At 33.0% G+C, this 24,145-nt stretch overlaps 1 protein-coding gene across 5 annotated transcripts in view; it reads right to left on the reverse strand.

The window, feature by feature from the left end:
* The window catches only part of LOC100878472 (uncharacterized), a 422,291-nt gene that overhangs the window by 313,147 nt on the left and 84,999 nt on the right, over window positions 1-24,145 (reverse strand). For 3 of the 5 annotated variants that reach the window (XM_076533666.1, XM_076533665.1, XM_076533671.1), the window contains exon 2: window positions 17,525-17,536. The exons of 1 other annotated variant lie outside the window; for it this stretch is intronic. In XM_076533666.1, coding sequence (XP_076389781.1) covers window positions 17,525-17,526 — 2 coding nt within the window. In that variant the 5' untranslated portion in view covers window positions 17,527-17,536. Of the gene's footprint in view, window positions 1-17,478; window positions 17,537-24,145 lie in introns of all 5 variants that reach the window. One more of the 5 variants, XM_076533667.1, reaches the window with a different exon arrangement.

Consider the following 24,145-nt stretch of genomic DNA (forward strand, 5'->3'; position numbering starts at 1 on the left):
TGTAGTGAAACAAAAATCATGTGCATCGTCGCTGCATAATGCACCGCTTATAGTTGTTGCATGCCGGCTTCTTTTGCACACATATACAAGTATCAATACCGTGTGCCATTTCGAGAAATCTAAATACAACCGCGTAATACTGAAACAGCGTTAAGCGGAGCAGCGTTAAGCGGGGTCTTACTGTATGATAGGAAAATTAACCCTTTGCACTCGGCTGTCCCCTCTGAGGGGACATTTTGAACGATAAAATAAACTTTCCGAGTGCAAAGGGTTAATAAATTGTTATACGGACAGAAACATATTTAATATTTTCATTGCTGTTAACATATGACAAATTTCTGTAGGACAAAATTGTACTATTTCGAGGAGCGAATCCTTGATAGAAAAAATGTTTCCCCAAGGTCATTTATTTACAAGGTTTCAAGGTAATATCAAAATATATTATATCAAAATGCCACCACTTACTCACGTTTATAAATGTTCAAACCAAATCGTACCAGTTACGACTTTTTTCCAAAAAATCGAACTTTAAAAATGGGCCAGAACCCCAAGAAAAATAGTCAAAAGTGCCGGAAGGTATCTAACAGGGAATCTGGGAGCGGAAAACCATCAGCGTACGAAAGCAAGTTTTTAAATGAAACAATATATTTTTTGTGATATCTTTACAGTTAGTGAAATTAAAACCAGTTGTAATGCACAGCTTATCTGATCTCAAGATATGTACCTTATACCTGCAAGTTTCGAAATTACACGTCTTGTAACACAATTTTGTCACGAAAGAAGAAAAGTATCCAAATCTTCGATTTAATTGAAAGCTGGCATAAAGTAATACTTCTGTTACGGTGTAAAATAGCGGTATTTAAATTTATCTTCATCTTATAAAATTAAAAAAACAAGCGAATAATACAATAATTTTCTGTAATGATTTAGTCAGACAAGAAATTTATTTGTAGAAATCACAGGTGTAACTTCTACAGTCATAGTCAACAAATTTAGTTTGCCCACATTTCATACATGAAACACTGCATTCACTCTTCTCTCCTTTTGACGTTAACTGTTACCCATGTTACCCATGTTAACTGTTGGAATATTCCAAATTACCGATGCAAATTAATATTCGGTACTCTGAATTAGTAACTCGACACTGAAACCTAAAATTTCATGTATTTTTATGTATTCTCGAAATATTCATAAAATTATCATGAAATTATAGAACATGCAAACGGCTAAATTAAATGATTTGCCGTAAGGCTTTAACGCATTTAACCATGTTTGGTACGATTGAATACTTGCTAAAAAATATTTGCAAGCTGACGTTTTACTGCTTTAAAGATTGTATCGAAAGTTCGTCAAAATCCACAAATGTTGTTGATGAACAGGTTCTTACATACTTCGGTATTGCAAATATGATGCATTTTCTCTATATATTTACATTTTGCATTACAGTAAGAGAAAACGGGAAGGTTTAAATTACTCGATGTAATACCATTTCTGTTACAAAGCAAAAATATATACTACAATCATCTTAAATTTCTTTTATAATTGTTTAGAAGTAGTCATAAATTTTCATGACTTTAAAATATGTTGTAAAAATTCATCATTTCAAACAACTTTTTCGAATACATGTCACTATACATGTACATGTCACTGACGCGTTAAAATTGCTATTTCCGATATATCGTAATGTAAAATACTAATTTTTTAGAATTGACAAATTCTTATTTCGCCTGTAACTTTTTTTATTAGTAATAAAAGATAAATAGCTCGTGTGCGAAAATTGCTACTCGTTTGCTTCGCTCGCTCGAAATTAATTTAGTTCAACCGAATACCTATCCCAAATACGAGTAAAGTGAACAAACAGATTTAAAAAACAAATTTTTACCGCAACTCGGGTACCCGTCACTTACTAGTCTCGTTTACATGTCAGATTGGTATTTGTTTAGATTAGATTTTGTTCAAGCAAATCGAGCGAGCAAATAACGCGGACGAAAAATTTTTCACAAATATTTCAAAAACTGTAACAGGGTACCAATTAAGTTATTTAAAAGATTTACTCAAAAAAGCATATGCCAAAAACGAGGAGTAGAGCAGGTAAGTAACGCAATCGAAAATTTTTTCGCAAATATTTCGAAAATCGTAAGAGACTACCGATCAAATCATTAAAAAAATTTACTCAGAATCATGTCTTTAAAAACATATGACAAGGTAATGTTAATGTCATATTTTTGATTAACAACATATGATGTTAACTCGCTTGTCGTGTATAATTATCCAAAAATGTTTGCAATGTATGCAATTTTTTTAGATGAGTAATAGATTTAGTTACAGCATATTTATGTAGGGTTTTCTGCAAGTAAACGCATAAAGAATATATGAACCAATGATATTTTAATTTTCATGTATTATTCGATTTTGCAGGACACTTGTTTAGTGAAAATGTTTAATCTCGGTTTTAAAATTGTGTAATAAGAAAATTTATTCAGAACAAGAAATAATTAAAAAAACAGGACTCATTATATTAAGCGTTTTTTATAATATCAAATGGAAAAAAGTGTTGCAGGCCTACAATGACTATAAGCAAACCGCCACTGCATTTGTTCCAAGAAGATATAAACCTATTTATACCAGAAGAACATTGATCCACAAGATATTTATTATATATAATAATTGATTATGAACTAGGTATATAAGATACTAAAAAATTCAATATTGTTAAAAAATTTTCCAGTAACGTTCATATATTTTGAAAATCATTGAATTTGATTATTGAATATTGAATCTGTAAGGATGCCTATATTTCATAGGACACAGTTTTACAAATAATTTTATCGTCTGTTTTGCTGTTCATGTTCTTCTCTAAAAATCGTCAACAATATTTGTTGTTCTCAGGCTTTCCCGAGGGTTTTATGGGGATCGCATCCCCACTTCGAATTTTCAAGAAAAACAATCTCGGTTCTGCGGGCCTGGTTAGTATCAACCACTGAAGGGGTGACCGGGAAAGTGACCGGAAAAGTGACCGGGTCTCGCACCAATTCGGTCCCAATCCTTGCTGAGGGTCCCTGATTTATGATGGCTCTAAAGTGACTTGGCCATAGTCACTATTAATTGTTCGCTCACTCTTACAGATTAATGAATTTGCAACACTTTGTATTCTTTCAGAGTATGACAATTATATAAAGTCTGGAATAATTTGGCCTTTCACATGTAGCTCTATTACTGTTTCTGCCATTGATAATGCTTTGTTGAAATTTCATTAACAACCCTTGACAATATTTTAAATACTTATAATAAATAGCGCATGATAAATTATTAAAAACATTCAATAAGTAATACATTTTTGTAGAGAATATTCACCAGAGTCGAACAATATATTTAAAAAAATGTATAAGTTCAGTGATCTCCATATGTCCGTTACACATTTCCGGAAAAATTAATCATGTCAGATTGTGTCCCCTTCGAAATCATCCTATTTGATCCTAAACCTTTTTTTAATATTGTTGTTGCATCGCCTTAGAGTTTAGAGTGCGATGCAGCTATCTTTTCATATTTTTACAAGGCAATAGACCGAGGATCTCGGACTGACCGTACAGGCAATAAGTTTATGAAGCCATTGACCATTTTTCGTTATGTCACTTCCTCAATGAAAAACACTTTTTTTTAAAAAGAAACGATTTGCCGTTGATAGATCGTCAACGACAAATACTACTTTTATTTATTCACAATTATACAAATAAATTTGGGTAAACACTCCTAAACACAAATACTTAACTACCACTGGTCAGTAAACAATTCGATGAACAATTCGTTTCGCGTATAATATTATTAGTCTCGCGCCGCTGCGCGTTCGCTCTATATATTCCTAATATGCTGATTCTCCGCGTTTGAGAAATCCGCATTATCAGCGTCTGTGACAGTTAGCAAAAAATACCTTCGCATCGGCAACCCAAGTTTACTGCTTGGGACCAGCATGTTTAATTTTCTATCCCGTTATTTTCAATCATCGTCGTCAGGGTCAAAGTGCTTTTTCACCTTATTACCTGCTACGGGTTTTTCCCAAACCGCGGAATCCCTCGTGCGTCACCCCTTGGTCGCGGCTACTTCCAGGGGTGACCATTTCTTGTACAAGGGAGGTGACCATTTCTTACGAGGGCGGTCACCTCTCAAAAATCACGACCAATGAGATACACACCCCCTTCCAAATTACCGATTCCGAAATAACGTCGACAGCTACTTTTACGGAAGACGTCAGAACACGATAATATCTCCTATAACAACCTACCTGAACCTGGCACCCGACTTTCAAAAATTTTATTTCTTTCAATTGCATCGTATTTAGCATCGTTTGTACCCGTTTGTACCACCTTTGTTTTCGTTTGTACCCCAAGGGGTGAAAAGTTACTAGGGGGTGAAAAATACCCCAGCACCCCACTTTAACATTTTTTAATTCTTTCAAAGCCATCATAAAAAGGGACGTCCGTAGAGGTTTGTACCACCCTCACTTTCGTTTGTACCCCAAGGGGTGCGTTTATACCGCGTTTTGAAAGTACGTCCAAGGGGTAACTTCGCCATTTTTTGAGATATTCCAAATCTTCTTGCGGGTGCTGATTCCTAGTCGTTTGTACCCGTTTGTACCACCCTCACATTTGTTTGTACCCCAAGGGGTGCGTTTGTACCGCCTTTCGGAAGTACCCCCAAGGGGTAAATTCGCCATTTCTTGAGATATTCCAAATCTTCTTGCGGGTGCTGATTCCTAGTCGTTTGTACCCGTTTGTACCACCCTCACATTCGTTTGTACCTCAAAGGGTTCGTTTGTACCGCGTTTTGAAAAAAATCCCCTAGAGGTAACTTCGTCAATTTTGGGAATTTTTCAAATCTTCTTGGGGGTGCTGTTTCCTCTTCGTCTCTAGAGGTTTGTACCACCTTTACTTTCGTTTGTACCTCAAAGGGTTCGTTTGTACCGCGTTTTGAAAAAAATCCCCTAGAGGTAACTTCGTCAATTTTGGGAATTTTTCAAATCTTCTTGGGGGTGCTGTTTCCTATTCGCCTGTGGAGGTTTGTACCACCTTTACTTTCGTTTGTACCTCAAAGGGTTCGTCTATATCCACTGTTCAAAAAATACCATAGTGTTAACTGCGACATTGTAGATATACAGTATGGGGTTCGTAAATGTGGAAAACATCTTTGTCGTAAGAGTAAAAGTTAATAAACAGTCAAAGGCTATATCCGATCGTTTACAAAGCCGACGAACATTGAGTATCGGTGAGACACATAATAATGCAAGCAAGGGAAAATATCGCAATTTTATTTCTTATTATTTTATTATTGAACTTTTATTTTTATAAATTTTATGGGAATTTTATGGAACTTTCTTGTTTGAAATGGCACCAAACACAATAAATTCTAATCATAATTACTTCTCTAGTAAACTATGAATCGGACTTTTATACTTAAGACTAAATTCGCGTATACGACAGAGTTATGAATTGCTCCTAACGACTCGCTACTCAAGTAATTATGATTGTAATTATATCGTGTGTGGTATTATTTCATGAGAGAAACGAAACAAATGCGATAGTAAAAGTGTCATTTACGAAAAACCGAAGACATAGAATTATAACTTTTTAATTTAGAAGGCTGCACACTTTTTTTGTATCGCTAATCTTTTCTACGTTCAGTACACTATAAAAAATGCAATACCTATTCTATAATTGTGAAATTTCAGACTCGAAATTTTCATACCTATGGAGAAAATAGTGTACTACATACAGTAATTCGTCTCAGAGTGCTGCTCTTGTTTCCCTCTCACAGTACGCAAAACATCTCTTTCTGCGCCTATGCCTTGCGTTATTGCTGCGCCTATGTTAGTCTCGCTCGAGTCAATCAAATGCAACACTGTATTCACCGCTTTGCCTTTGACGCAATCTGATATAGCAATATAATTTTTTCTAATGTATAGAAAAATTATAAATGTTTCTGATATAAATAAATGTTCGTAATATAGAAATAGAATTTTTTAATTTTTACATTTTTTGACTGCTAACTTGTGTAACATTTTTGTGAGGGTTTTTCAATTAAATTGAGACCAAACATGGCATAATTTGGATAATATTTATCATTCATTAAAGAACGGATTGCTCTAACATGTCGATTCAGGATCCGTAAGTGATTTTTGACTTTGCAACGAAGAATACAAATTCCCCACAGACCGGCTTGAAAACAGCGAATGAATTTTCACTTCGCAATGTGTCCCTTTCCCCCCGACGTCTTTCCGAATCAATTCCTGTATTGCTTCTGGAAAGACTGTTAAAACATCGACAAGCATTTAAATGTCTCGCCGGCTTTTTCTGTTAGTTTGGCGAGTCGGTGGCGCGGCGGCTCGCTTTTGTTAACGCCGGCAAAGACAAGCCGCGGCGGGTAATAAAGAGCTGTCGAATTTCGATTTTCATGTCTGCTGTTTACACAGTGTAAGGTTTAGGTTCCGACCTACATTACACTGAGAATTAAATTACTGTATAAAGAAGATTAAAGAGGTGGCTAGCGCGATGGTCATGATCGCTCCGTTCATATAAATCAATAAAATATAGCAATTAAATTAACGCGTAAATTATATTATTAATTTAACAACGAATTAAAAATATTAAAACGTTTCTAATCACATCACGTTTCGTTTATATTTTGTATACTTCTTCATTGACTACATTAACTTAAACAAAAAAAAAAATATACTAATCGAATTGAGTAACCTCCTCCTTTTTCGAAGTCGGTTAAAAAGTGAAATAACATCTTTATTGCGATGAGTGGTACCTTTTGTTTATGACGCATCAACGCGCTGCACAGTACTTTGCATATGTGGGCATTGCGGACAAAATTTATAACTTATCTTCTGTATAGAATATTCCTGTTATTGTTCGTCTAATTCAATTTTATATGGCTGTTTTTTCAATCTGCTATACTGTTAGAAAATTTAAAATTTGTATAAATGCAACGACCAAAGCGGGACGTATGCATGTTAGATATACTATTTTTTTAATTATCAGCGATGGGTATTCGGTGAAGGTTCTGGGTTAAGTGCCATGCGGTCTCTTTATTCTCCCCACTCTGTGACCAGATCCTTCTAGAATATCCTAACCGCTTTTCACGCGCTACGCAGCACCATGACAAGTCATTGATTACGAAGCACAATACTTTCTGTAAACTAAATCATTCAAAACTATAGGAGGTAGTGAAGTGGAGAGCGAGGCAGTGTCTAATTTTTAATAATAAATAATAAAGTTCAATATTTTATTCACAAGCGAAGTGTTGCAAAACAAATGTCATTGAATAGAATGCAAAATATATATTCTCTCGGTACAACGAAAAAGTGGGAAGAAAACGAAGAATGGAAAAGGGGGTGACTTTCTGAAACTGGGAAGTCCTCAATATCTCCGCCAACGGTCATCAGGCCCAAACCGTTACAGGGTTGACCGTTCGGCACTCGGCCTTCTATAAATTACCGTAGCAGTAATAAATCTGAGAATCGCCTCGGCTTTTTTAAATTACATTCGGAATCAGAAAATAACAACTACGTTAACCTTGGGCTCAACGTGCAAACCACCCGAGTAAAAACTATTTAAAAAATGTTCAATATTTCAAACCTTCTTAACTTTACAATAATTATCTTATGGATCTGCACTTTGACGATTTTCAAAAAAAGTGCATCGACCTCTAATCATTATACAGTATTGATTCGTAACAAGCAACAGTTTTGTGATTCGTAACAAGCAAATTTCTATCCCCTCTTGTTTGTTTAAAGTCGGCTGCTGAGTGAGAGATCCGAGAAAGAGTGAGAGGTCCGCGAAACCGAAGAAGTCATAAATTTTCACGGTCAACCGAACAGTTTAGTGGAAAGAGGACAGAATATATATATTGTTTTCTCACTCTGATGCATAGCGATTCTGTCGTCCATTCAACTAATTCTACATTGATTCGTAATAAGCCACTTGCTCGGGTCTGACCATTTGTTTGTTACGAATCCGGTATATTATACATAGACATGTTCCATTCAAAAAATCTTACTTGTATTAAAAAGGGAAAGAATGTTATATTCTGTCCTTGTCTAAAGAATAACATCTCTGCTCGACCGATTACTTTATAGTTTACCGCTACCGTCGCGTCGTCGCGCTTGGGAACAAAGGCAAGCCGAATAGTATACGTGATTCGTAACAAGCAACTCGCCAGACCCGAGCGAATTGCTTATTACGAATTAATACTATACACTATTCTCTCCGTAAATGTGAAAAAGATCTCTAACGTAAGAGTAAAAATTTTATCCCCACTACTGGTGGAATCCTCCTCGGAATCAGTCAAGAATAAATCACATTCAGTCGCCGAAACAACGAGAATCAAATATCGGTGACACATACTAATGCAAGAAAAGGAAATGATCGCAATTTTCTTATTTCTTACTAATTTTTCATAAAATTTTTACTGTCGTATTTATCTAGCTTTCCTGATTAACATGACACCAAACATGATATAATTACGTTAACAATTGTATGTGTAACGAGTGAATAAAGTTTTTAACATAAAAACGGAAAGCGAATGGAAAAGAAAGAGAGGCAGACGGTTGAAGCGTCCGGCAAAAATTAAAAGACTCACGCGTGTTCTGACAATTAAATTCAAAACTCAAAATTCCTTATTTTTGGTTTTCCGTCAATGGAACTTTTACTATCGTATTTGCCTCGTATCTTTGATGAAAATGACACCAAGCAGGATGTAATTTGTGTTATATTTACTTGCAATACCATATTGTAGTAAAGTCATCGATGTACGTTCAACAATCGAAATTACAAATAAATATATGATAGTAAAAGTGGTACAAACCTCTGCAAGCGAAGACGAAACAGCACCCCCAAGAAGATTTGAAAAATTCCCAAAATTGACGAAGTTACCTCTAGGGGATTTTTTTCAAAACGCGGTACAAACGAACCCTTTGAGGTACAAACGAAAGTAAAGGTGGTACAAACCTCTAGAGACGAATAGGAAACAGCACCCCCAAGAAGATTTGAAAAATTCCCAAAATTGACGAAGTTACCTCTAGGGGAATTTTTTTCAAAAGGCGGTACAAACGAACCCTTTGAGGTACAAACGAAAGTAAAGGTGGTACAAACCTCTAGAGACGAAGAGGAAACAGCACCCCCAAGAAGATTTGAAAAATTCCCAAAATTGACGAAGTTACCTCTAGGGGATTTTTTTCAAAACGCGGTACAAACGAACCCTTTGAGGTACAAACGAAAGTAAAGGTGGTACAAACCTCTAGAGACGAAGAGGAAACAGCACCCCCAAGAAGATTTGAAAAATTCCAAAAATTGACGAAGTTACCTCTAGGGGATTTTTTTCAAAACGCGGTACAAACGAACCCTTTGAGGTACAAACGAAAGTAAAGGTGGTACAAACCTCTAGAGACGAAGAGGAAACAGCACCCCCAACAAGATTTGAAAAATTCCAAAAATTGACGAAGTTACCTCTAGGGGAATTTTTTTCAAAAGGCGGTACAAACGAACCCTTTGAGGTACAAACGAAAGTAAAGGTGGTACAAACCTCTAGAGACGAAGAGGAAACAGCACCCCCAACAAGATTTGAAAAATTCCAAAAATTGACGAAGTTACCTCTAGGGGATTTTTTTCAAAACGCGGTACAAACGAACCCTTTGAGGTACAAACGAAAGTAAAGGTGGTACAAACCTCTAGAGACGAAGAGGAAACAGCACCCCCAAGAAGATTTGAAAAATTCCCAAAATTGACGAAGTTACCTCTAGGGGATTTTTTTCAAAACGCGGTACAAACGAACCCTTTGAGGTACAAACGAAAGTAAAGGTGGTACAAACCTCTAGAGACGAAGAGGAAACAGCACCCCCAAGAAGATTTGAAAAATTCCCAAAATTGACGAAGTTACCTCTAGGGGATTTTTTTCAAAACGCGGTACAAACGAACCCTTTGAGGTACAAACGAAAGTAAAGGTGGTACAAACCTCTAGAGACGAAGAGGAAACAGCACCCCCAAGAAGATTTGAAAAATTCCCAAAATTGACGAAGTTACCTCTAGGGGATTTTTTTCAAAACGCGGTACAAACGAACCCTTTGAGGTACAAACGAAAGTAAAGGTGGTACAAACCTCTAGAGACGAAGAGGAAACAGCACCCCCAAGAAGATTTGAAAAATTCCCAAAATTGACGAAGTTACCTCTAGGGGATTTTTTTCAAAACGCGGTACAAACGAACCCTTTGAGGTACAAACGAAAGTAAAGGTGGTACAAACCTCTAGAGACGAAGAGGAAACAGCACCCCCAAGAAGATTTGAAAAATTCCCAAAATTGACGAAGTTACCTCTAGGGGATTTTTTTCAAAACGCGGTACAAACGAACCCTTTGAGGTACAAACGAATGTGAGGGTGGTACAAACGGGTACAAACGACTAGGAATCAGCACCCGCAAGAAGATTTGGAATATCTCAAGAAATGGCGAATTTACCCCTTGGGGGTACTTCCGAAAGGCGGTACAAACGCACCCCTTGGGGTACAAACAAATGTGAGGGTGGTACAAACGGGTACAAACGACTAGGAATCAGCACCCGCAAGAAGATTTGGAATATCTCAAAAAATGGCGAAGTTACCCCTTGGACGTACTTTCAAAACGCGGTATAAACGCACCCCTTGGGGTACAAACGAAAGTGAGGGTGGTACAAACCTCTACGGACGTCCCTTTTTATGATGGCTTTGAAAGAATTAAAAAATGTTAAAGTGGGGTGCTGGGGTATTTTTCACCCCCTAGTAACTTTTCACCCCTTGGGGTACAAACGAAAACAAAGGTGGTACAAACGGGTACAAACGATGCTAAATACGATGCAATTGAAAGAAATAAAATTTTTGAAAGTCGGGTGCCAGGTTCAGGTAGGTCCTATAACACATATCTAAATCACGAAGAGAACACAGTAATATCTCATACAACACACTTTAAATCACGAACCGAACGCTTTTATACATCGAATAATAAACACTTTAAAACACGAACCGAATCGACTAATATCTCGAGCAACGTACCTATAACGCGAAACTAATCGGACATCATATCACGAACTATCAATTGGAATCAGGCTCAGAGCTCATTAAGTTGTGACTGAGCCAGAATAGTGTCGGGTGCTCGAATCCGCGCTGTTCGCGCAACAATTGTAATATGGTTTATAATTATAAGTCTTAATATTAGAAACATCACAAATGAAATGATTAATGTTTTTAATGTGCGTCCAAACTTCGTAATTTATCCACTGCATTTAATCTTCATTAAATATTTCTTTACAAATGAGGTACTCAGTAACGTCTTCATTTAAGTTTACTTTCCACTTTTATCGATCATCATCATTTTTAATTATTCAGTCTGCATACAAGATAAAAGAGAGGAACGAAATTGTTTGGTACTGAACAATAGTTGAATGATTGGTACTGCACATCAAAACATTTGACGATAATTTATATTTTTAGGTTTAACATATAAAGAATATAGCAAGAATATATGTAGAATAACGAATATAGATCACAGATATGTATATGATCCGATGAGACAAGAAGTCAGTTCTAAAGAATATCTTTTTAAATCTTTTTATATTCTTTTATAATCTATATCCTTTTAATGCATATTTTATTGCAACTACCTCTTTTAATGAAATGAGTATTATACTAAATTAATTAGATATTATAACATTCACATGTTCACGATATTGCAAAGAAAAAAGTGAAAATACCCTTAACTTTTTATTACAATCTTGTTGTAATATTTATATTTGCAAATTGTCGAAAAAATTGGGACTATTATTATACTGAACATTCTGTATTAATAAGTAGCGTGATTAATGCATTTAACTAAATTGAAGAGTCTTATAATATTATTAAACATAAGCATGTATGAACAAAATTAAATTATAGAAATAAAAGCATATTTAGATTTGAACGATTCTTAATTTTCTTTATATCTTTTCTAATATACAACTTTTTAAGTATGATTTTTAAATTATGGTATCGACATATAACTTATAAAGCGTATTTGAAAAATAAAAAACAGTAAAGATAGAAGACTTACTTAATAACAGGTTAAATTAATTCAAATAAGAATAAAAAAATATTACGTAAGTGTAACGTTACACGTAGTCACACTCTTTGTAGATTTCGAGAAGTAAATGAAAACAGAGTTACGTATTCCATCGGCGCTTGAATTCGAAAATAAAAACTGATTACAATATTTTTCGTTAGTCAAACAGTTGAAATGCATAGTTTAATTCTTACTTTAAGAAACGTGTCTCATACTGCATTTTGCTTTTTCTGTTATAAACATCATGAAGGTATTTTGATCGAATCTGTCGCCATAATGTTACGCATTTGATTCTAAATTTATTAACCTTTATAATGTATTATAGCCGTGGAAAAATGAACATGCTACGTTGCACTTGATGATGATATGTTACCTACGTGTCAGATTACATATATACGTCATCATATTTTCCATCACAATAACTTATTACAGTACCGTGTTTCCTTCATATAAATATAAAATTATCTTTATGCGTCGTGTAAGAATGCAAAATTCGAATAAAATCAACCGTCGTTGAAAATGTTATCACGATTGCTTTCTCTGTTGTTTACGTCGACTTATCTTTCATAAATACGTATCTGAATATATTAAATTCTGGCCATGCTCGGTTAATTTTATAATTCATAGCACTAATACCATAACTGAAATATAAGCTGTGATACCCACATTTCATCGCGTAACTGATAATATAAAGTACAGTTAATTTGACGAGCTGTTATAACGTCAAATAGCAACACAACTGTGAAGAAAACAACAATTATTACAAAATAATAATAATATCAATCAATATTCATTTCAGCGTCACTCATAAGCGTGTACTCTTAATGAGAATGTATAGTTCAATTTCGGTTTAATGGATTTTTATAACTGAAAATAAAACAATTATTATTAATAAATGACAATATCGATCAACAGGTTAACTGTCACAGTAAATACGCCTAGTACACTCGAATACAGCGTAAATATAAAAATTTACTTCGTTTTGGAGATTTTCAATTTTGTTTTTAATGAATTTTGTACGAATTTATAAACTGCCGAATTTAATAATTGGAGAATTTATAAGTTAATGAGTTTAAAAATTTAATAATTCTAAAGTTTCTAATCTCTAATTTGAAAAATCCTTATTGGTTTACGAAGATAATAAATAGATCTTCTGTGGTCACGCAAGGAAAAGGTGATAATTTAGATTCAAACAAGGAGATAGTTCAGTCTGTTGTGGTGGCAGAAACTAAGGAAAATGTAAATTCGAAGAAACGCTGGAAATAGGACCGCCGGGTTCTAAATGGCCGTGCTATTTCTTATTAGGACTACAAAATGAGAATAATTTGTTCCTGACTGGATGGAACTTCAGCAGCATTTCTTTTTTTCTAGCGACTTTTCTCAGACAACTGCACTTCATTTACATAGCAAATTTCGTTCTATAAAATTTAAATAAATTGACTATAAAATAAAACAATAATATACCGCAATTACATTTATAAATATCAAATGGGATTTTAATCATTTACTCTATTGTAAATTCTATTAGTCCAAAAAATTGTACTTATTCGAGTACAGAGGAATTATTTAGGTAGGTATTATTAAATTACATTTATATTTTACCGGATAAATTGGTTGATTAAAGAGAAGTCTGTGACAGTCTTGTAATATATTTAAAAAGTTCTTAAACTGTGAAATTTTTGTTAGATCTTGTAGTTTATTCGCTGTCGAATATTCACGTCCGTTAATTAAAAAGTAAGAAGTAAAATAAGGAAACCAAAGTAGTGGAAATATTTAAATACTAGAAGCTCTTCTATAGAATATTCTAAATGAAGGAATGAAATAAAAGGAGAGAAATGCAATGGAAACTTTTTCATTGCGAGTGTTTCGCCACTTCATCGTTTTCCTATAACGTTAACGAAGAGAAAAACGTTGGAACTCAGAATACTTGTATCTCAAACGGAAATTTCCCTCTGCAGTTTTCTTTTAAAATTTACATGAAACTAAATTTCTCTGTGATCATAATAAGAATTCAAAAGAAAATATCACTAGAAAAATATATAAAATATTCGACAGCACGGTCGTAGCTTATGTAATAATTTTTCATTTGTACATCTGGTTATATCAAAGTGATTTATAATTATAAATATCAAGTAAGTGCTCTATTATTATATTATATGTACCACACACTGAGTTCACATTTGCGAATAACAAATAGTAGATAGCAAGTATATTACTTGTGAATGAAAAATAACTTTTTATTTTCATACAGAAATATATACTTTACAGAAATAAGAAGTTAATTCGTAATAAGTTCATTTTATTCCCAATTTTTTGTTTTCATTTGGAAAAGATTTCTTCCCTTTCTGTTTTGTTTATTAATTTAATAAAATTATATTAACTTTTGATCAGTTGATATAAAACATGTATGTACATAGGTGCATATTGAAAAAGAAACAGCATAATTTAAGTGACACCGTTTGCATTTTTTGCATATTAAAATTAAACTAAGTACTATACATATACTTAAACACGTTGAACTAATTACTGTAGAGACTGTTTCAAGAAAGCGCATACATACCATATTATAGTTTAACCTTCCATTGCATGAATTATTAAGACGATTTCAGAAATATGCAGGGTGTCTCACAATTAGTGTAGGTTCCTAAAATAGGAGGTAGTTCACGTGATTCTAAGCAAGATACCCCATTTTTGCAAAGGGGAATCTTGCTTATAAACACGTCAGCTACCTCCTATTTTAGGAACCTACACTAATTGTGAGACATCCTGTCTATTAAAATGGCTTGAAAATGAATATGATCATGAAATAAATAATAAAATTTAATTAGAAAATGTTATTTACTTTTTTTTATGGAACCAACATATTAAGCGGCTTAAATATTGTTTATATTGAGGAAGCAGCCTATGTGGGCGTTTAAAATATCGATTGTTTGGCGCGTATGCTAGTGGCGTCACAGATCGCATAAAATAATCGACGATCTTCCTCCTGTTACCGGTCCGCGTCCCACTGCACATGCTTCTTCCGAACTGTTCAGTCGTTATACAATAGTTATGTGAAACTTTATGCATCTCTTAATTAGTTATTTTTCTCTTTCTTATTATACATATATTTGCAAAGTGTAACTCTGTTTACATACAGGGTGTTACCTGTAACGCTACCTTACGAAAAAATGTTTAGGACAATATTTGCAGGGTGTGAAGTGCACAATAGATATTAGTAAAGCAAATTTTTAAAACAGTTTGTTCTCTTGGCGAAGTCAAGGTCACCTTGGGTTTTTTAAGTAGGAACATACATTTTTTTTTATTCATAGCTTTAGAGGACATCGAGACGAATTCAAAACATATATTACATGGTATTTTTATTAACATATTACTCGATTTACAGAAGTGGAAATGTTAAGTAGTTAGCTTTGGACTTTGGTAGTGTAACCATTATTTGGTTCCAAAGAGATTACTGAATGTAAACACGCGACTAGAATGTAAGAAAAATACACTTTAATTACATGTTCAAAATGTATGCCGTCTTCCATCGCGTAATATTCCGGTCTTTTACTTCACATTTCCACTTCTGTAAATCGTGTAATATGTTAGTAAAAATATCATGTAATATATGTTATGAATTCGTTTCGATGTCCCCTAAAGCTATGAATAAAAAAAATGTATGTTCCTATTTAAAAAACCCAAGGTGACCTTGACTTCGCCAAGAGAACAAACTGTTTTAAAAATTTGCTTTACTAATATCTATTGTGCACTTCACACCCTGCAAATATTGTCCTAAACATTTTTTCGTAAGGTGGCTGCAAGTGGGAGAAAAATCGTGAGTAGCGTTACAGGTAACACCCTGTATATAAATTAAATCTATAAAGATGGTGGCATTTATTTCAACCTATAACCAATAATAGTTTATTTAATTTACTATAGAACATATGAAAGTTAAATCTCCAATTGGGAACGGAACGAAATAGAGGGGTAATTTATTAAATAGAACAAAAGAAGGTTAAGCTGATATTACATTAGCTATTTTAATATTACAAGTGTTTGTAATAGCTATTAACGCTAATATTATATCATATTCTTGTTATGATGTTATATTCATTATTTATTATCTTATATTTATAATTATATATCTTATATTTATTATTAATATTTGTGTATATACATTTTATTGGAATATCCTGTATATTTACAATGTATCTGTAATCATAATTAAAATGTAACATGCATTTTCTTGCTCATTTTCTTTCTGTTCTGTTCCAATTACTGAATTCTTAGAACAATAAAGAACCTACCAGACTTTTCACGTTATAACTTGATTACTAAAGTCACATTGTCCTTCGCGTTAAAGTAAGCGCTAAAATACGAATGTTTGCTGAATCAATAACTTGCATTATTGTATTATCCTCTGCCATTTTAAAGTAAACTCAAAGCATAAAAATACCTACATAGCAACCATTTCAATGAAAGTTCAGTTTCAAAGGGACAAATCAACCGACAGACATCGGATATTTTTGAAATGATTTGTTTTTTAGTATCTCGAAAATTGATTTATTTCTGTTACACATTACCTCCTTGGAAACAGTTTCTAATTAATTAAATTAATTACGTAAAAATCGATATTCCAGAAAGTAACAGCTGAATATTTTGTACCATAATAATATCATTATAATTTTTGTTCATAATACAACTATATATTTTATATATAATAGAAATAAAAAAAACATGCAATATAAACATGGATTAAATGAATCTGAATTCGATGTACGAATTTTGAAGTTTTATTTGATTGTCAATTTAATACGTTCCCAATTAAAAATAAACAAATCCATCAATTGTATGATTTCCATTTAAGAGAGATACGAAAATACGATAAAAAATTCATTTTACACTGCACGATTTTTAGTTTAACACGATTTAAAGTCTGTACTTGTTAAATTCCATCAGATGGCAGAAATGTTTAATTCTGTTTTATTAAAAAAAATGTCCGTCAGTTAACTGCATTTTTCATTGTCGAAACTACACAATACGTAAAAAAAAATAATTGGAGCAGCAAAGGCGAACTGAAAGCTACAAAATTCAAATTAAATTTGATAAAATTAATGTTAAAAATTTCTGCTAAGTATAAGAGTATTTATATTTTTCATATTATTGTTATATACATGCAGTAGATATGAAAAATTAGATCAGGTGATGATATTGTATAAGGCAGCTAAGAATTCATTTAACAGGAAGCATTACATATTAAAAAGAAAAATCCTTCGAGAACTAAGAATCATGCTCATACAGGGTGTCCGATTTCAAATGCCGCATGCAATGATTTTAAAAATTACTTATTATACGGAAAAATGTTTCAAATACAACTTACTCTGTTTTAAGGATGATATCTTATAATGGATAGAAATCCTATTTACATGTTGACAATCCTGAAACATGAAGATACCACATGTTCTTTTAAATGTAATGGCAGGCTGTTAACAAAATTAACAGTTCATGAAATTTTAAGTACAAAATTCAAATGTTTCATAACAAAATTTGAAATATCTTACCAATCATTGTAGCGTACTAAAATAATTGGCACTCAGTACATTATTAGTTATGGATGAAATATTGAATTTTGTATGAATTTTGAAAAAATAACGCGAAAACGCTCATCAATTAGCTATCAATTTTGATTCTACATTTTCGACAGTTGTAGAACAGTGTCCGAATGATTGCTTTAGTTGAATATCTTACAATTAGGTGGAGATTAGTGGAAGACGTGTTTACTAAAATTAAGTTTAATTTAATACTTTAAAAGGTTCTTGTTTGTCTAAAATTAGATTCTATTTGTTAATAAAGCTTCCGATGTTACCTATTTAAAAAATAAAACTATTTACTACTAATAAAACTAATTTACTACATTATTGATTTTTTCGGTGTTATACCTTAACATTTATTTATTCAAAATATTTCGAACAATCGATCCACTTAGAAACATATTTGCAGTTGTGTATTTAAAGAAAGTGGACATATATGCCTTAATACTTTTTGACATACTGTTGTTATTTACACACGTTATTTTACTGCGAATAACAACAAATTTTGCAGAGAATCAAAATAATACGTTAAACTAATAAACTCGTGTAAATGCATGCTTGAAATTCAAAAGATCTTTTTGTAATTATCAAACTGACTTCTATACAACTGTATTTCAGTATTGTTACGTGTGAATATTTTTGACTATTATTTGCGTTTTTCTCCTTTTTGGTTCAAACAGAAAATAACTTGCATTTAGTTCTTTGTGTTTATGATTAACGTAAAGAATATTTTATGTTTATAACAAAAAGTTTTAAATTCTAGAGTTATAGTTTTAAATTTGTTTCTATTCATGCACATATTATTTTCATATAAAAACTATTTGTTTATATATTGTGACATTCAAAATAGTTGGTATATTTTTTAAAGTTTTTCTTCGTTAATCACTTTTTAACACAAACTGAAGAACGGTTAAAATTTTTTAAATGTCACTCAATAGAGTGACCTTTACAATATATAAAAACCAGTCATCGGGAATGCCTCCTTAAAACATAACTTTTAGCACTTTTTAAAATAAGAAATACAGTACTATGTATTCGATATGTGCACAAATGACCTGTACGATATGTGCACCAAAGTTATCCCCACCACTGGGGGGAAGACCCCTCGAGACGCCCGAGGTTCGCTCGCCGGGAAATGTAACGTGATCCGGGTTTAGTATATCCGTGAGACAAAACCAATGCAAATATAAAACTTTTTTTATTTTTGACTTTTTTCGTTATCAAACTTTTACTAATAGATTCTTGACATTTTTCTGATTAAAAGAAGACCAAACAGGACATAATTTGGACTATATTTACTGGTTTAATTGACAATAAAAGTTTCTCACGTCGAAGAGGATAGCGAGTCAAAACGAAAAAGACGCTACGATCGTGTCAATCGGCGAAGATCAAAAGTCTGTTCGACTGTTTGCAATACTTGAGCATTGCTAATTTTTTTATTTTTCATCCATTTTTTTATATAACTTTCTCCATTATATTCGTGACATTTTCCTGACTAAAATGAGACCAAACACGACGTAATTTGAGTTATATTTACTTGCAATATCTTATTAGAGTAAAGTCATCGATGTACGCGTAACACTTGAAATTACAAGTAAATATGTCTCGAAGTATACCGTGTTTGGTCTCATTTTAATGAGAAAAATGTTACACATATGGTGGAAAAAGTTTAAAAATAAAAAAGTTTTATTCTTGCATTAGGAGTGTCCTACCGATAGGTCACTGTTTGTTTACTTTCAGTCTCCTTCGCTCGAAATGTAGGACCTGTACGATATCTGCACCAGTTCGGACCCGAGAATAGTGAAGGAGACTGATATCGAACATGTACTATACATAGTCTAAATTGTTTAGTGTTTAGTCTTATTTTAATCAGAAAAGTATGAAGAATACATTAGTAAAAGTTGAATAACGAAAAAGTGGAAAATAAAGAAGTTTTACTCATTAGTATTATCCCTCACTATGTTTCCGTTTGTTTACATTCGGTATCCTTCGCTCGCTGTCCTTTTCTACGTTCGGCAAAATATCAATCAATGTAGGAACTGTACGATATCTGCACCAGTTCAGACCCGAGAATGGTGCACATATCGAATATTTACTGTACTTCGAAAGGTAATTGTATGCAATATTTAAAATGGAACACCTAGTATATGAATTTGATAGATACAATAATAAGTTATATCCCTATCACTTAGAGAATTATTAAGAATCAATAAAAAAAGTAATCAGATTAAATAAAATATTAATTGTTTCTTCATACATTTAATTATGAAATGATAATTAAAATGGCTGTTAGATATAATCCGCGATTTTCAGGAACGACCGAAGACTTAACAGTTAATTATACTTCGCAAACTTGGAACTTAATTATTACTTCGAAGATGATCACAATCATTAATATCAAGATGTAAGAAACAGAACGAATTTCGCAATATCTAGCAAAACAGTAAGCACTAAGAAGAGGCAAATTATAATCATGATTATTAAGCGACTCAAAAGAAATCTCGACGGACTTGACGTCAAACGCAATCAGATATAGATCCAAAAGATGAATGAGCATCTTAGAAGGAATGAATGATGAAGTTAAAAACGCCTGCACCTTAAAAGGGTAAGCTAATCACATTATTAAAAACTTCTTCGTGCAACCAGCTGGCTACCGGAAAAGAGATACGAATATAGGTTTAAGAATTCCGGACAGCAGTTAACCCAGTTGGTCAACTTGAACCAGAAAGTTGACAGACGGTAACTAGGATCGTTATGCACAGACAAAAATGCTTGTGATGTGCCCACTTCAACTCTTAACCCTCCGTTAGGCGTGCAAGCATTTGTAACGTACGTGGTCAAGTTGTAGCTAGCAGATACACGTATCAAATGCACTTCTTTTAATTATCACTTTTATTATTGTAATATATGAAAGTTATTATTATTTTGTCTACTTTCAATTTAGTAGCTTTAGTAAGTTAAAAATATATTATTAAAAAAGTTTTAGATAATTATATTGAATAAGGGACCCTGCTCCAATGACCTTGACCTTGATATATGTTGTCAAGGACATATCTTCGACTAACTTTTTCTAATGACTTAACCATCGTTCATTACTTATTAAAAAGTTATTAACAAATAAAGTGTAAATAAAATATAAACCAAATTCCAAACTAGCCCGAAGCGGGCGGATTAGTTTGTATTACAGAATGGTAGTCTTCCAAAGGGAGGACGAAGCGTATAAATAAAGAATTTGAGACTTACTAAATTAGTAATTATTTTGAAAAAAGTCAGTCATCTATCTTGTAGATCCACACACGACTAACGCAAGGTTAACCCTTAATACAACGGCGTGACAGTTAAAATAATTGTATATCCCATCATTACAATAGCCCAAGTAAGAGTTTAACTGTTACACTAAAAACATAAAATGGTTTAAATAAAATCATAAAAGTATATTTCATATTTTATTTATTCTGACAACATAGAAGATATACAGAACCGGACAAATGAATTCGGACAAAAATGTTTTTGTTTTCCTACACCGTGATATTGTTGATAGGAGAAGGCCACTCGGAGTTTTGTTTCTTAGTAGTTGAAAGAAAGCTCACGAAGATGTTAGACGCAGATATATACTCTATATTACGTATAAAGTAGGTTTTATTCGAATTTGTTCGGACAGAAGTATTCGGACGTTTCATTTATGCGTGTAATTTATTTTTTAATATTGATATATTTATTAAATTCTTTTTTTGGTGCTGTTATTCTATTCTTACGAAGATGATGCGAGAACAAAGTTTACCGAAATATATGAAGGAACAGGTTGTAAATACTTTACAAAATGGTGAATCCATATCTAACGTTTCCCGACGTTTTAACATCGCAAAACAAACTGTGTACTGCATTCAAAAGCGATTTCAAGAACGGGGACACTTAAAAAATAAATGCAGGTCTGGCCGTCCGAAAAAGACATCAATTAGGTAAAACAGACAAATACGACATCTATCAATTGCTGATCCCAGGAGAACTGCAGTTTAATCGAAACTGACGACTTGGACATTAGTGTGCGTACAGTACGACGTCGTCTAACGTCTTTCGAGTTACATGGACGACATGGAGTCAAGAAACCATTGATTTCGAGAAAGAATAGGATAGCCCGACTTAAATTTGCTCAAGAACACCTTCACTGGTCAATAGAAGACTAGTCCAATGTGCTTTTCAGCGATGAAAGCAAATTTAAATTATTTGGATCTGATGGAATTCATTGGGTACGTCGACCAAAAGGTCAAAGATTCAACGTGCGTTATCAAATTCCCACAGTAAAGTATGGAGGATGCAGCATTATGGTTTGGGGGTACTTTTCCGGTCACGGCGTTGGTCCATTGCGGCAAATTAAATGAAGAAGGAACAGTACGTAGAAATATTAGAGATCACCCTGACCTTCATAAACTGCTCAATTCATTTTATATCAATATTGTGACTTATTCATAAAAACTAAGAAAAATCATTTGTCCGGTACTGTAATGACTCACTAGTTATTAAAATTTACCGATAACCGATTTCTGCTTTAAAGTAAAAGCTATAATAGGCTAAGTTGACCCTACTATACTAGAGTTATTTACACACACCATTTAGTGTGTAACCGAAATCACTTAGTGTGCACTAATAATAACCTTAATGTACACAGAAAGAATAAACTGTATAATAAGTGCCACTTATACAGGAAATCTATTGAATATATTCATGTAGACGATTGAAGAAAATACAATGAAGTTCATAATCGAGTTATTTACGTTTATCTACACCTCTATTTATTTTATAAATTAGATGTAATAGAATGTTCTTATACAAGATTTCAGCAAACTGATGCACTTTAGAAATATTACGCCGTAAATTACACTAGATTAAACATCCGGTTTATCTCTTCCACCAGATGAGCACTTCCCACCGTTTACATTTCTTCATAATAAACAATACAGAGAAGGCACTAACGAACGTTAAGGTTGCTTCTAATTGTACACCTGCTTATCCGGATTTTTAATAGAATTTAAACGCAGTTAAAGTCGATAAAATAATTTAGCATGTTCATCTGATCAAAGATAATAGTTAGCGAAAAACATTTTCTATCAAAGTTTATATTATCTATAAATACCATATACAAATAATAATATGTAGGTGGTTCAAATAAATGTAAAATATCATTCACATCTGTTTAACCAGTTAACAGTGGTGATCTTTTTGCAAAGCGCGTACCAGTGCGTGTCACGATAATCAAGCGATGACGAGTTAGCTCTCAAGAATTTATGAATCCATCTCAAATCATTTACATTTTTTATTTGTTTATTTCATTTCGTGTTAACCTCTAAACATTCTAAACATATTACAATATACGAATAAAATTTAGTTTTCCCCAAAATTACAATTTAAATATCAAATTGTAACAAAATTTTACGCATGACGGATATAGTCGTCATGACACAAAATTCTGCCACATCTCCCTGACGGATATAGTCGTCAAACACACTTAACTGGTTAAATACAGAAACATTTTGGTACATCAAATTCAACCTAACCTGGCTTGGTCCATAATCTTTACCTATCATTTGAATCTCATTATTTTTGTCTGAAGTTTGAATAAGAATTTATTCAGCTCCAACAAGAATTTTTTTCAAACTGTTTTGAATAAGAATTTATCTATTTAAAATTTTAATTATTTTAACATTGTTAGAGTAAATTTTAGCAAGGATAAATTCATTATTTAAGTTAGATCAGGTTTGAAATTTAAATAAAATTAGATAAATTGGAGTGATAAAATTACATATTACATTCTACCTCAGCCACTCTCATTAACGTTAACAATATCATCAGCACGTCATTAAGTACCAATAAGGTATCGATAATTTATCGATAATCAATAACAGCTCTTCTAGCGCAATGTGCGCGTCACTATCGTATTAAATATTATTACACTAGAATTTAGAGTCTTTGACCGTTACAGACTGGAAAAAAGGATACAGCTAAAAATCAGCATTCATTGGCTTCCTCTCTCGTAATGTTATGATATGCTGGTCATTCCTCTCTGAAAAAGAACAGACTATGTGTTCGTATTGTCCTCGATTTTTTCGACTCTACGGTCAGCACCTCGACAGAAATCACTTTAACTTGAATAGTGGACGTCGCCAACATTCAGGGTTTATTTAGAAAACATGAAATTCTGGCATTGGTCCTGAAACTTCAAACGATTCGAAGAAACTTTTGCAACTAATCCAAGTACATACTTCACATCTCCATAATATTTTGGAGGACACTAAGTACTCATATATGTTTATTTCCCAAATATTAACGTTTTCTTCCAATCAATACAAGAAAAACTCAGTATTCAAATGCCCAGTATTAAAATGTTGAAAAAAGATCAAAAAAGTAATTTAAAGAAAGCAGAGTTAAAACTTCGGGTATTACTTTTTCGTCCAATTTATG

Source organism: Megachile rotundata, chromosome 7 (assembly GCF_050947335.1).
Source record: "Megachile rotundata isolate GNS110a chromosome 7, iyMegRotu1, whole genome shotgun sequence".
Lineage (NCBI taxonomy): Eukaryota > Metazoa > Arthropoda > Insecta > Hymenoptera > Megachilidae > Megachile > Megachile rotundata.